A 14,687-nucleotide genomic window follows, 5' to 3' on the forward strand; every position below is an offset into this window, starting at 1 on the left:
ACTTCAGTTCAAAGAGGAAACACGGGATTGGGGGTGGGGTGGACTTTATCGGAGCTGGAGGTCGAGCGGAGCGTCTAATCTCATCTCATCGCACACGTGAAACACATGCGAGTCTGGGTAATTACGCCATATGGTCAGGGATACGCGTAGAAAACAGTTGAAGCTACCGCCGGTGGTCAGAGGATTGAGGTCGACACCCGCCGCGAGACAAAAACGGAGGCCTCTGAAGGGAGGGCGTCACGAGAGGTCACGGCCTCACGCTCTGACGGAACGTCACAGTCGCTCCACTGAGAGCCGTAAGAACACGACTCTTTGACACGACCCTCTATTAAACCCCCTTTACGCTGCTTTGACTACAGATGTTGTTTGACTCAAACAAAATGTCCTATTTAACACTGTTGTGTCAAACAGATACGAACAGAGCCGCACTGAGACGAGTCTCCTCAGGACCGGGGGGGGGGGGATAATACCGGTCAGCAAAGCGGTCGGAGATCGGAGTGTCTTAAATATCTGTCGTCCTTGTTCTATGTTACCGACAGATACCATTATGATAGACATTAGAAAAAGAAAAAAAGTAACAGCATGAACTGTGAGGTGGGTTTATCGCTGACAGATCTAGTTTGAAGTCTTGTCCTGCGGCGTTTGGGCTGTGCCCTGTTGATACAAAAAGAACCCCAGGGTGACATTTGCACAGGTAAATTTAAACAAGTAGAATAGTGTATTTAAGTATGTACATTAGAGCTTAGTTGCATAAATGAAGCGTCAGTTTGTTTGAAAAAATAAAGCCCAAGTCAAAAATACCTCAGCTTAACAATTTTATATTCTTACAATTTTTACATTTGTGTACTTCCCATATGTACATTTCTTTTGCATCCCCGACCCGCCCAATGTGAGCTGTTCCTGTATGATGAAGCATCTCTGCCAGCCTTCAACACACGACTGAATACCAAAGTTACAGCACATCCTTCCACTGCCACCCAAAGGCTGAAGAGATGCTCATATTTGGCGAGGAGATTTTTCCTTGACCGAATTTTAAAATTACTTCATCGTTACTTCATTACTGCGCAGGAAGAGAAAAGCTGCCTGTGGTTACCAGCAGCTCCGGGGTGGCTGTTCTTGGAAAACGGCTTGAGCAGTGAGAATTTCCACAAGTAGATCTCGTTCTCTCCGCTGCGTAAAAGAATATTGAGTTATGTCATCATGGCAGGCGTAGCTTTGTAAGAGATGAATGTCCGTCCATCCGCTGCAGAGGGAATACAGTCCATTTCATCACGGCTGTTCTCGCTCTGCCCCGAAACGTCCACAGACCCAAAAACACAACCTGAAGGAATGCAAGGTCTGCATGTCAAGTTCTGACTCAAACCAAAGTCTGACTGACTCGAGTTATCCAGCCGAGACCCTCCGCGGTTTCCGGCCTCTCTTACGTCTATGGTCAGGGACCGTTTGACTAAGGGGACCCAGGATCCGAGCCTGGAGTCGAGCCTCAGGCGCCACTGAGAGAAGAAATAAACACTCCAGCAATATACCTTTTGTTTTGTACATGAAGGGAACAGGACGGCGAGAGGAAAAATAAAAATCAGCAGACCTTTGTCAAACCCGGTGAGACACAAAACTCACTGATACACAAGCACCGAAGGACCGGCTACACTCCTGGTATGACATAACATGCCAAAAGCCGTGTTTCCATGAGCAGCACGGTTCTTTCCTTCAGGCCGAGAAAAAAACTGAACAAGCTCTGGATCAGAATTACATATCGGAATAATAAAATTAAGGAAAATTCAAATTCCTTGATGGAATATATGTAATAATGATAGTGGAAGGAGTGATGGCATCACCGTTTAGCTAGAAACACCGCTGCGTTCACCAACACAAACATGTGTGTGTTTGCACACCGTTTCGTTCTCGCCCCAGCTCTCCTTTACATTTTCTTTCCATTTCCCCTCACTTTTCCCCGATTTCTCCCTCTTGCACTCCCCGTTCATGACTTTCCATCCTTTCTCACCGTGTTTCTAATCTGCTTGGGAAGTCTGGGTTGGAGAGGATGTTGTGTTTTCCCGCCGCACCGTTCGAGTGGCTGTTCTTTTTCTCTGCTCTCTCCAGAGGCTTCAGATACGTCGAATGAATCCACGTCTGGGAAACATTAATTAAAGCCTCTTTTTTTTTTTTGCATCCGTCAGTGTGAAAAGATTCTCATGCAAATGGTTTATTCATGTTAGAAGCTCCACAACTGTAATTGCTCCATACGCTCAGTCCAAATGGGAGTGCATATGGAGAACACAACTTTCCCAAACACGATTCTTGCGTCTCTTTGGCTCCCTATAGCGGATTCTGGTCTTCCCACGAGGGACGCTCCAGTAAATCACAGGCCGGTCGCTGCGTTTCTCAACCACATTCGCCTGCATGTGTGGCTTTAAGGTTCGCGTTCCAACCCGGCTCTCGTCTGGGACTTTCTTCAAGTAACTCAATATAATGAGAGCCTGCACAATTTTGTTTTGGTATATTTATACGATCAATATTCATTCTTTTCACCTGACACTGATGTTTTCGCACAAGTAATGTCTACATGGCAACGGGCCTGCCTCACATGCTGCAAATATTTTTCTAGCAAGCTCTAATCTTGCATCACAAGTCAATCCAGCCACATTAGATGAAGTCGACGGCGTAGATCCAGCTACAGCAAATCTTTCACCACAACTCACGTTGCGGATTTATTCTTGGTCGTCCTTTTAATTTTCGGCGACAATGTAATGCATTCATTCCTACTGTGGCAAGATTTCCATTTATTGTTCAGTTGAGACACTCGACTCTCTTCCTGCAGATTTAAAGCAGATGTTGTATGGTTATCGTCTGTTCCATGTCTCTAACATTAGAGGTACTTCGTTATCTTGGTTTCTTTTTTACCAATTTAAACATGTTGGCTTATTGTGCTTATATTCTATTTTGAGGCTTGTTTATTTCCCTGGTTTTCCAACAAGGACTCAAAACGAAGTTGTAGATGCAGGTAAGTGTCTATTAAAAGTGCTTTTACAGACTGTTACTGCCCTCATGTCACAATTAAGTCTAAACTATCTCAACTCTTTAAATAAACTGAGTACAACCAATGTCCTTTGACAGACCTTCATCCAGCCAATCTGTGTGCGGCGCAGTCCAACCCGAAACGAGAGACGACATGTAGAAAATACGGACAATTCATCATGACATTGATTTCACAGCACATCAGGCAATGAGCTGCGAAAGCCTGAAATAAATAACCCAACACAGCGTTACACTGAGGTGAGGTAAATTTGGGGTAATAATCCCCCGTCTGTTTGCTTCTCTGGGCTCTGAGAGCAGGAAGCAAAAAACACCTGCAAGTGTGTGTGTGTGTGTGTGTGTGTGTGTGTGTGTGTGTGTGTGTGTGTGTGTGTGTGTGTGTGTGGGACACTGAGGTGGCTGTTGTTTCCATGCCAGCCAATCCGGATGCTCGTTCCTCTCTTTCATTCACCTCCAGTGTGTGTGTGTGTGTGTGTGTGTGTAATGCTGCTCTCCAGGTGCCAGCTGCCTCATTATCACTAGGGAGGCTGCGCCGGTGCCCGCCGCCTGTAAACACACACTGAAGGGGCAGCATTCTGGGGGCCCAGCGGCAGCCGGACAAGAAGCCCCAATCACAAAATAAAAAGCAAAACAAAACGCACACGCCTCCGACAGAGAGGCGTTTCATGAGCGGGACGCTGACGTGGAAGAAGCGCCCAGAAAAAAAAAAACGTCCGATAAGCCGGTCGAGGCGACAAGACACTTACTTGGTGCAGTCGTTGAAGAGCTCCTTACACGGACTTTGCTCCAGCCTCTCCCGACACACGGCGACCACATCCGGCGGAATGTCTGGCAGATGGGCCGCCGACTTCAGGGGGGAGAAACAGAATGAGATGATGCAGCGTTGCGGGTGGGAAGAGAAACAGACCAACGGTGATCAGTCCTTTGACTGACGATGACTTTTGTAAAATGTAGGAAAAGGTTTTGGAAGCGGCGTCTTACCCCGTTGTTAAAGTATGTGTCTAGAACATTCAGTCCGCAGTCCCTCCTCTTCTCGTCGGGAGCGAGCTGGTACATGGCCTGGAAGAGAACACCAGTCAACAACTGCAGCAGAAACCATACAGCCATCTTTATATCTCCCCAAATAAGGCGAGGGAGTCAGGCACCACGGGGCAGAAAGTCAAGATGGGATGGGGGGGGGGGTGGAAGGTATACGGATTAACAACGGGAAAGAAATGAGCAAATGAGAGAGGCCGCCGGTGACGGCGCGCCTCGTCTTCGTCAGCGCGCAGCCACGGAGTTCGTCTTCACACGTGTTCGCTGCTGCATCTGTCACCCACGACGTCCCGCTTCTCACCCCGTCGCACCATCACAGATTGTGTTTTTGGGCAAATATGGCTGTGGGCAGGGAGAGGGCCGCGCTCGACTGTTTCCACCCGGTGGGGGTTTTTTTTTTTTTTTTTTTTTTTTTGTTGGGAAACAAGCCTGATGGAGAGGAATGGGATGGAGGAGTGTGGCCGCGCAGCAGCCAGGCGTGACGCCGGCAGGAGGTGACATTTTTAGTAACGACCAGCCGAGCGCTAAATGCTAGATAGATAAATATATACTTCAATAATCCCAAGGGAAATTTCAGGATTAGCATTTCAGGATTTGTCCGCGTGTCCCGACTGCATTCCTCTGAACAGACTGGAGTACTGTAGCCTCTCGATGTGCAAGCACGACCCCCCCCCCACCCCCCATTTTCCTTTCTCGCCTACCTCCAGGGGCCGAGAGACAAGCCCCAGCCCGTGTTTGCTCGCTCACCCAGGGGACCTGCTCGTGACGTGGGCCCGACTTCACGGAGGAATGAACAGAGGAAGGGGAGGGGTCCGCTCTGACAGCCTGTCTAAGTCACTAATCACCCCCCCCCTACCCTACACCCACTCCACCCACCGTCCCGACGCTCCTGCCAAGAGCAGGCAAAGGACCAAGCACCGAATTTCCTCTGCTTGTCCTGAGTCTGAAGGGCCCGATTCAAACCGAGGGGAATCACAGGAGAGACAAATCAGGTGAGAGGTTGAGACAGAGAGGTGAGGACAGACGAGTGAAAGGGGGTGAGAGGAAGAAGAATAAATAAGAATGTCAGGGGAATAAACAGATCGGCGGGACGAGAGCTCTTCTGGGTCTTACCACATCATCCATAAACTCGATGCAGCGCTTCAGCTCCGGCCTGGTGTCACAGTACTGACGGAACAACAGCCGGCCGATGGGCTGCTTCTCACATAGACTGGTGTAGTCCCTCTCTGGGGGGGGGGGGGGTAAGAGGGGAGGAAAGACAAGGGTAGAGAGAAATGTCAGTTCAGGTGTTATCAGTCGTTTTCAACCTGTGTCACGGCCCCCGCGAAAAATAGCTCTACACAAAATCCGGATTCTTAGACCTTTTTTTTAAAAATATACTTAGAGCGTGTCACTCACAGAAACAACCAAAGCACGACGAAGGCTTTTTGTTTCATATTAAAACAAAGATGGGAACCAGCGGCTGAGGGCGTTCATGTTTGTCCCGTTTCATTCTACCTGGCGTGACCCCCTCGTGACCTTTTCAAGGTTCTGTTTTACACGGTACGGTAAATCATGAGGGATGGGTATCTCCATCAAATCAAGATTATCATTGCTGCGGTTGATGTCAAAACATGTTTGTCCTGCTGTCTTCAAAGCTTGTGCTTGTCCTCAGATAGCGAGCCGCTGTTGGTCGAGCTCCCTTTTGACAGATCTTTTATTACGAAATGGGAGGTGGATTTTATTTTGGTACTATAGGGCAGCGGTCCCCAACCTTTTTTGCGCCACGGATCGGTTTCATCGAAGACAATATTTTCACGGACATTTGCTTGATAACTGTTAATGACGCCAAGACGGCTTTAGTCTAATAATAAATCATCCGCAGTGGTTTTATGTAAAATGCAGACATCGATAATAAACTTTTTTTTTTTCCATAAATCAATAATCAAAATCTCTGTAAAACAAAATAATTGTAAGAAAGAATTATAATAAAAACTCCATTCAAGTGACTTCACTGATGATTTATTTTGAAATGTAGCGACTTACAATCGGTGCATTCAACGTAGGAGAAATACTGATCATTTCCAATAAAAGGGTGAACAAGTCAATCAATAATAATAATTACAATAATGAGAATTAGTGGTTGGGGACTGCTGATCTAGGGGTAACAGGAGACAATGACACCTGAAGTGCGTTCTGGACGTCCGGTCTACTCCGCAGTTTGGTTTTCTTTACGGTCACTGCAGAAAATCCCGCTTCACAAGGACAGGAGGTTGGAAATGGAAGCAGAGTTTTTGATACTTTTTGGGCGATCTCAGGATAATCTGCCTTGAATTTAATCCAGAACACTGGCGCAGTTGTGGGCGCTTAATTGAGGGGTAACCTGTCACGTGACCGAGAACTGTCAAGTGGGACAGACATCACTTTTCAAAATAAAACATCTTTCAGACTCAGAATAAAATGGAATATAAATTATTTTTTCTTTCTGTTTGGCCCGGTACCGGTCCACGGCCCAGGAGTTGGGGACCACTACTATAGGGGACCTTCCTTGTTGAGTGCTATGAAATAAAAAAGGTTTCCATCACTTCAAACCAGAGAAGAGTTTAAACTCCAACGTTTTCAAACTCTTCGAACTCCCCAGAACAGCAATGTCGGTGGAATGGAAGCTAGCTGTGTCACAGGCCAAAGCTTCAATCTGTTTATTCACAGCGACAAACACTAAAAACACAACGCATTGTGTGTGTGTGGGTGTGTGTTTGTGTGTGTGTTCCATGCAGCTGGCCCAGGCCTATTAGGATCTAATGGTGTCCATTTGAGTCATATTTCCTCTGGTACCAAATGAGGAAGAAGACTCAGGACGTTTTCCATCACCGTTTGACAGCATCAACATATACAAGGTAAACAAAAACAAAAATAGCCCACCCACACCCACATACACACACACACGCACACACACACACACACACACACACACACACACACACGCATTGCGAAGAGAGGAGGTGGAGCGATGATTGTGGTGAACTCTGGGTGGACTTCAGAGCGGTGATGGAACAGGACACAGCATTCCCCTCACTGCTCACACAACAACATGCCGATCACGCTAGTGAGCAAAGGAATGGCAGATGTTGTGTTTTTATTGCTTCCTTTTCAAGCGTGATGTCTTCAATCTGAAGAACAAATCCACATTCACATTTCCAAGCTGCCTTCAGATGCCGTCAGGTTGATCAGAATGTTGGTGGAAGCCTGCGGTGGAGCCGACACCACCCAGTAAACCTTTGCAGTTTCAGTCCTATGCTAACAATGCTAAAGCATCACTCGTTTCTGAGCAAAATATCCAACCACACCTTGAGATCAAACCAATTTGTATTATTCAAAATATCCGAAAGGCTTTGAATGCAGCACAGGAACGAACGAATAACCAGCATCAAGAGACGTGGAAGCGAGACGCGGATCCGTCCTCGCTCATGCCAGCGGTTGGGGATAAGATTTCACTCCAAAAAAAAAAATTTTAAAAAAATTGCAGATTCGCAAAGCAATTCGCGTCACCACTTCCCAGAAAACCACCACTCAGAATATCAAGGAACACAAAAATCTCTTCGGGCATTCCACAACAGACCAACACCAGGCCAAGGTACCGACACACAACCTGAAACAGGAACACATCATCCGCTAATGTCGTCACCTCTAACCTGACCTCGGTTCAAGGTCGTCTCAACAGATCCAAACCTTCTACCTCTCTAGAGCCTCTGAGTCACCCTAAGCAGAGAAAGACAGACTTGTCGCTGATTTAGTTTATCTCTTGGTTTAAACAGGGAGTGTCAAAAAAAAAAAAAAAAAAAACAAGCCAGAGATTCCAGTTCTCCTGGGAGTTGTGTGTGTTCCCAACATTTCGTCACTTTTGGAAGACGTTGCGATGGGGTTTCAGCGCCTCGCTCGAAAACGGGTTTTTGTTGAGGATTTCAGGGAGGTTTATGTCAACTGCTCACGTTTCCTGCCACTTCAGAGGCCTTAACATCCCGCCCTCCGCTGAATCACAGAACACATCTCTGGGGGTGACACACAGCAAGTTTGCGCAATAATCAAAATGTTGTGTAACATTTCTGGAAATGATCCCTTCACTGGTCACAAGCACAATCCGAACTCCACGTACGTTTCATTCATATGACTTTTTGGTTTACTGCGCAAGTTCACACACGTGTTAGCAAAGAGGCTAACACACGCACATCTTGCAATGAGGCCTGAAAATGCACGCTTTAAGGCTTTGGTTCGTAGGGGTCATGACATTTTTCGCCCCCTATAGCGACAGGCGTCTACACCCAGGAGGGCCGTCTCAGCAGTTCCATCTCCACCGTCTGATTTTCTGTCATTTTTGTTTACATTTTAACGAAACACACAGAAGCGGGTCATAGCAACAATCTCCACGGAGGGACGCATGAATGATTTAACACCTGTTTTTCTTTTCTAAAAGATTTTTTTAGAAGACTAACAACTCCTGCAGGAGTGCTTTGAATCAAAATAGTGGAAAATATTTAAAAATAAACAAATGTACCCATTCAAATGGTTTTTGTTGTCTCCATATGCTTGTAGCCACGTGTCTAGGTCCAAATGTCGAGATAGGAACTATTTTTCGTCTTTTTCTTCGATTAAGTCTTTTTTATGCTTTTTAATGTGATGCAAGTCCTAAAGGTGAACCACAGTTTCACTGGACTGCCTCTTCCGTCAGCATCCGGGCCAATTGGAAGATCCAAGTCATTTGGATGCGAGAACACGGACCAGAAATGCACTGATGAAATATTTCCCATTTGCGTGAGAGAAGCCTTTCCAGAGAATACATAAAAAAAACTGTGAAAGTGAGACAAGGGAGGGAGTGAGAGCTTACAAGACGAGAAGGTGTCACAGAAAATGCGTCAGGGAAAATGAAAGCGCTAAAAAGAATGGTGGGAAAGTCCTCGAGCGTGGACTAGCCTCGACTAGCAGCGTCTGTGCCAATGAAGCAAGCTGCAATTAAACTGAATTTAAACGCCTGTTTAGGCCCAGACTGAACTCGACACAATGAACGTGGACAGGTGTCAGCTTTGTGTGACGGGTGCTGGCGGTGATCGAACGTGATCGATGTGCGTGATGCGCATGCGTTGGATGGACACCAGAAGAGAGACGAATATGGAATAGGAGGAAGAGAGGGAGCGTGTTCTGAGCTGGGCAGACAGGGAGGCTGCAGCACAGCTAATGTAATCTAGGCTTCTTAGAAGTAGTGCACGCTAGTCAAGGCTAAGGTCGAATGCCCGACATCAAGACACAACAAACTGATGCTGCTATCAGTTGCTGTACTGTATCCTATCTGCCGGGCCTTCACTGGGTGTGCATCCCTGCACACAGGTGTGTGCGCTTGCCTACACGTTCGTGTGTTTAAGTAGGCAAGCGGGGATTGTTTTGATCCGGCGCACAGTGCGATAGGGAAATTACGCAATCGTCTGCGTGTGTGCACACGCATCAGTACGAGCCTGTTTTCACCCTCCTCAAGAGAAGTTATGGTTCAAGCAGCGTCAGATATCTCAGACACGACAAGTACATGTGGCATTTAAAAAGGCCGTTTTCAGGTATGGAAATATCAGCGCTAGTGACATATACCTTCACGTTTCTAGAAATGAGAGGTGTGTGACGTCAATTCAAAGTGGCGTGGAGGTAATCTGACGTGGAGTTTTGCATGGACGTCTAATTCTAACTCTGTCCTGTCCTTAAGAGATCTTTCCTTCCATTGTTAAAGCCTCTCCCCCTCTCCGTTTCTGTTTTCTCCTGTTCTGCCGCTCTCATGTTGCTCTGAAGCACTGGGGGGGGGGGGGGGGGGTGAGAGAGAGAGAGAGAGCGAGAGAGATATGGAGAGTGGGAGGGGGGATGCATGGAGACAGAAAAGTGGGAGGGAGAGCGTGTGGGGGAGGGTAACACTGCAATATCTGGCAGAGATAGCTGTGACGCACGATCTCACACACACACACACACACACACACACACACACACGCACACAGTGCTGAGTGCTGTGGCATTCAGTGGACCCCGGTGGGTGGGTGAGGGTGAGGCGATAATGTAGCCCACGAGTAGAGCACTTGTTTGGGCCGCAGAGAGAACTGCGTCCCCTTTTCCACGTCAAACCTGGATGTAAAGAACAGGAAGTAGGGAGGGGGGGGCCTTCTGTTCAGAGACCGCGATTAAGAAATGCCGATGCAAAAGGATTCCCCTAGTCAGAAACTCACACATATTCACAGTTTCCTGTCCCCTGCCTGTAACAGCGGGTGGAGACGGGTAGAAACAGGAAGGAAGTCCAATCTGAACTTCCTCCCGCAGTCAGACCCACCCCAACGACACAGCATGGCACGATATCTTTCTGCCTCACACACACTCCCGGATTCTCACCGATAGTGCGGCGTAGCTCTTCACACTGGCTGATGTGGGGGAGTTTAAGCATCTCCTTCCATTTCTTACTGCGACCGTTCCTCTTCCCTCCTCCACCTGAGAAATAAAGAGATTCAAATCAGCACAAACACCAAAATGAGAAGACATCCATCTGACCGCATGTGTGTGAAACTACGATGACCTTGCGGTGACCAGAGGCAGCTGGTTCATCTCACAAATCGCCTCAATGCATCATGACAGAGCATGTAGGGAGGAATGTTGAAGGCTTCAAAGTTCGTTACACACTTTCCTTCACACACACACACACACACACGTCAGCCAAACAGAATTTGCATTCCATTATGGGGTCTTCTAGAAACATTGAGTATGCAGAGGTAAAAAGGAGCCTTCTGAAGATTCCTCAAGACTGGAGTGACTCTTCAGATTTTCAAGCTCCAGCTGAGGACGTGACAATCAACTCATTTTGGACGGAACAGTCCGGATGAAGACAAGGTGGACGATGAACGCCAGGACGTCACGGCTGATTCTTCTATTCCTCAAGTTTTTTTTATTTTTAAGAGGCGCTCAAAGTCATGGCTTTATTTGGTCCCCATTATTGCCATGTCGACAAACGAGCAAAGCTAACATGACTCGGTAAATAAAATTTGTCTTATTCTCCACTGAACCTTCAACAAAACACCGTAAATTGGAAAACAGTGAAATGTATTTACTAGAAACCCAGTCGCCATCGTACATCATCACACAAGTATATGAATGATCCATTCATAACACTGACGGCTCCTTCGAAAGCTGTTTGAATACATTTTTCATTTGTGACATAAGCATGAGGCCTGATTTGACCCCCCCCCTCTCCAAAAAAAAAAAAAAAAGGACCACAAACCAGACCTGAGAGAGCCGGGAAAATAGAACCAGAAACGTTAAAATTAAAACGGGCGTCCAATCGTAAGCAAAAAAAAAACCCCTCCAACGTGGCCTCTGCTCTGATCAGACACACACCTGGAAGGGGAGGGGTCGCTATGGTCAAAGCTAGCATTGTGTGTTTGGATACTGTAACACACATACTGGGAAAAAAAGGTGCATGTTTATTGTGGATGTCACGCCTTGGACCCAGGAGCGTTACTGTATGAGCAGCTACATGTCGATGCTAATGAAGATCCCGCTGGTCTCAGGTCGGAGGTGTTGGCAGGCATGTTGCTAAACCTGTTGTGGTGCTGCAGGGCGCGCATGCACGCACACACGCACACACACACACACACACACACACACACACACACACACAGGTGTATGAAAACAAGCATATTCACAAAAACAAACCGTTTCGCTCTCCGGAAAAGGAATACATGAATTTTAACAAGTTAATAAGTATATTGACTGATGATAACTGGTCACACCGGACCAACGGGCTTTCCAGGACAAATTCCAGCAACAGAAAGAGGTTAAAAAAAAAAGAAAAAGAAATTAAAAATGATAAATTATGCATTTGCACTGTGTAATGATACAAAGTATAATACAACATCAGCTGAAACCGGGTCTCGCTCTCCTTCCTGGAGTAAAGACGTAGCTCATGTGTTCTTGTGACTTTTGCATTTCTTTTCATTCATTGTCATGTACCACCGCTGTATCCGCCGTGGCGCGTCATGGGGAGCTGGAGCCTATCCGAAGCTGGCATAGGGCGTGAGGTGGGGGACACTCCGGACACAACACCAGTTCACCTCGGAGTCACATACAAAGACATACAAACATGCTTCAACCTGAAGCGCATGCCTTTGGAGGTGGGAGGAAGCCGGCGAACCCGGAGAGAACCCACGCGGACATAGGGAGAGCATGCGAACTCCGCACAGAGCAGGACTCGAACCCGGAACCGCCGTGTTGTGAGGCGACAGCGCTAACCACTGCGCCATTTAAGTAACTTAAATTTAATGACAACAAGGCAGTCACAGACTGCAACATCCCACGACACCCCTATATTAAAAATTTTACCCTGACCTACTTGCATAGGTCAAAGATCAAAGCTAGTGCTCTGACGTACTTTCACAGATCAAAGCACTCTTTGATCTAAGGTCTTGCTCACTCTACGATCTTATGGTCTTAATACTTTTAATATTATTCTTTCCCTATAGTCTTAATTTTCTTCAATGTATATTTTCCCTGTTTCTGTCTGTTCTGCTACTGTCTGCTATCCCAAACTGGGAAATTTATACATCTATCTACTCAAAGTGGCCTTCTCCCTCGTCTTTCTATCTTATCCGGTTCCTGAGTCCACAAATGTTGAAATTTGACCTAGACCTATCTTTCTCAAGGTCAAGGTCATCATCTCATTTTCATCCTCTTTGCCACCCGACTAATCTGCTTTTTGTTCCATCTTTCTATCTGCAACGGTTGCGAAGATATTTGGTGGACTAACGGACTGTCCAACACCGACAATTACAATACATCACCGCTTTGAAGTGAGATATAAACAGGGCATTATAGCTCAAACTGCTATCCTAGCAACAAGACATCAAAGTTGTATGATGATAAACATGTGATGTTGTCTTAACATCAAAGAACAAAGCACACTGAAAGGCATAAAATCAGACTTAAACTAAAGACTAAACCAGCAAGACCACGAACAGAAACAGCAAAAACATGACCCACGCTGAACAGATCAACTATCAAGACATGCAGGAGCTGCTGACTGACAGCCTGATGGACAGCTGGGTCCAGATCTCCACAAGAAACCTTGAAGGCAGAATCCATGTGGAGATGGAGGAGGACAAGGTGACTGATTTATTCCAAAGGGTTGGAGAACAAAATGTTGGAACCTCCTGGCTCCTGGAGGAGGAGATCCATTATCTGAAAGACCAGCTATCTCAGCCCAAACAGTCCTACTCAGAGGGACTCAGTGACCTGAAACCCACCACCAACCTCAACTCAGGGAACGCTGAGCTGGAGAAGACAGAAGCCCTCCTGGCTCAGATCAAGGAACACACAGAGGAAGTTAAGGCTCTGAGGGCCCAGCTGGAAACCGTCACTAAAGCTCAACTGGACATCCAGACCATTCTGGAGCAGAAGACTTCCTCCACTGCTGTCCTGCAGGCACAGCTGGACAGGCTGAAAGACCTGAATGAAAGTCTGGAGAGAACTCTGCAGCAGGACAAGGCTTCCCATGATGCTCTGCTGGAGGAGCAGAAAAAACAGACAGCCACTGTGATAGCTTCTCTGAAAGAGGCTGAGCATCGCCTTCAGATCAGTAAGGGGACCTGGCAGGAGGAGATGACTCTTGTCAGGGACCAGCTGGAGATCTATCGCACCCTGATGAGGAATGAGCAGGAGTTATCAAGCTACCAGAGCCAGTGGAAGGAGGAAAGGTCATTTCTCCTCGAGGAGATGGAGTCTGTGAAGACCGCTATGCTGCAAAAACAACAGGAATGGAAAAACAAGAAGGAGGCCTTGAATTCCCAGTATGAGAAACTTGAAGTACAAGTCCTGAAGACAAAGAAGAAGTGGTACAAGAGGCTGTTCAGGATGTGATCTGAAGAATTGGACAAACCTTCAACCACAAGAATGTGGTTGTTATATGTAACTCTGTTATATTAGAGTTATATAACAGAGCTTTCAGTCATTTAAGACCCATTTAGAGTCAAATTATTATTCTTGATAAGAAAAACAAAATACATGGCAACACATTTGATGAAAACTTCAGTTACTATTATGAAAATATATTTGCTGAGTTTTTCTTCCAATGCTTTGCTCCTGTTCTCAGCAGAAGGCTTCTAGAGGAGGCGTCACCTCTCTTCAGTGCAATGATTGTTTTCTAGCAGTGGTTAACATTCATATTTACAGGTCATGATTGGTTCATCTAGTATATAATTCATTACGCACAGGTAAAGTCTGCATGTCTATTGGTTAATAAAAAAAATATATAATTGAGAAAGTTTGGGGCGTTTTTACAAGGCTGGAACAGATTAAAATATTAGTTATTTTAAATGAGTTAATTTTGGACTTACAAGCACAGTCACGGAACAGATTAAACTAGTACCTTAAGGTTTTACTATATAATATTGGGATGATTGATGAACATTGTCCAAACTTGAGGATAGAATAACTCAAATTTAAAAACCAGCAGAGAATGAAATGAGAAAAGAAACCCAGGGGTTTAAAATGGAAGTTGCGTTGGAGAGTGCACGTGTGGATGTGCCTGTCATAGTTGGCTAGGCCACCCCACCCTGTTTAATGTCACTCTGACG

General features: G+C 46.3%; 1 protein-coding gene across 3 annotated transcripts in view; it reads right to left on the reverse strand.

Annotated features, from left to right (window-relative positions):
- The window catches only part of grk4 (G protein-coupled receptor kinase 4), a 36,498-nt gene that overhangs the window by 12,467 nt on the left and 9,344 nt on the right, over nucleotides 1-14,687 (reverse strand). For all 3 annotated transcript variants that reach the window (XR_011036985.1, XM_068322619.1, XM_068322618.1), the window contains exons 2-5: nucleotides 10,459-10,554; nucleotides 5,182-5,294; nucleotides 4,015-4,092; nucleotides 3,780-3,880 (exon numbers count right to left, since the gene is read on the reverse strand). Coding sequence is in view for 2 of the 3 variants with exons in the window: in XM_068322619.1 (XP_068178720.1) it covers nucleotides 3,780-3,880; nucleotides 4,015-4,092; nucleotides 5,182-5,294; nucleotides 10,459-10,554 (388 nt within the window). In the remaining variant the exon portion in view is untranslated. The remainder of the gene's footprint in view (nucleotides 1-3,779; nucleotides 3,881-4,014; nucleotides 4,093-5,181; nucleotides 5,295-10,458; nucleotides 10,555-14,687) is intronic.

This window comes from Antennarius striatus, chromosome 8 (genome assembly GCF_040054535.1).
Source record: "Antennarius striatus isolate MH-2024 chromosome 8, ASM4005453v1, whole genome shotgun sequence".
In the NCBI taxonomy this organism is placed as follows: domain Eukaryota; kingdom Metazoa; phylum Chordata; class Actinopteri; order Lophiiformes; family Antennariidae; genus Antennarius; species Antennarius striatus.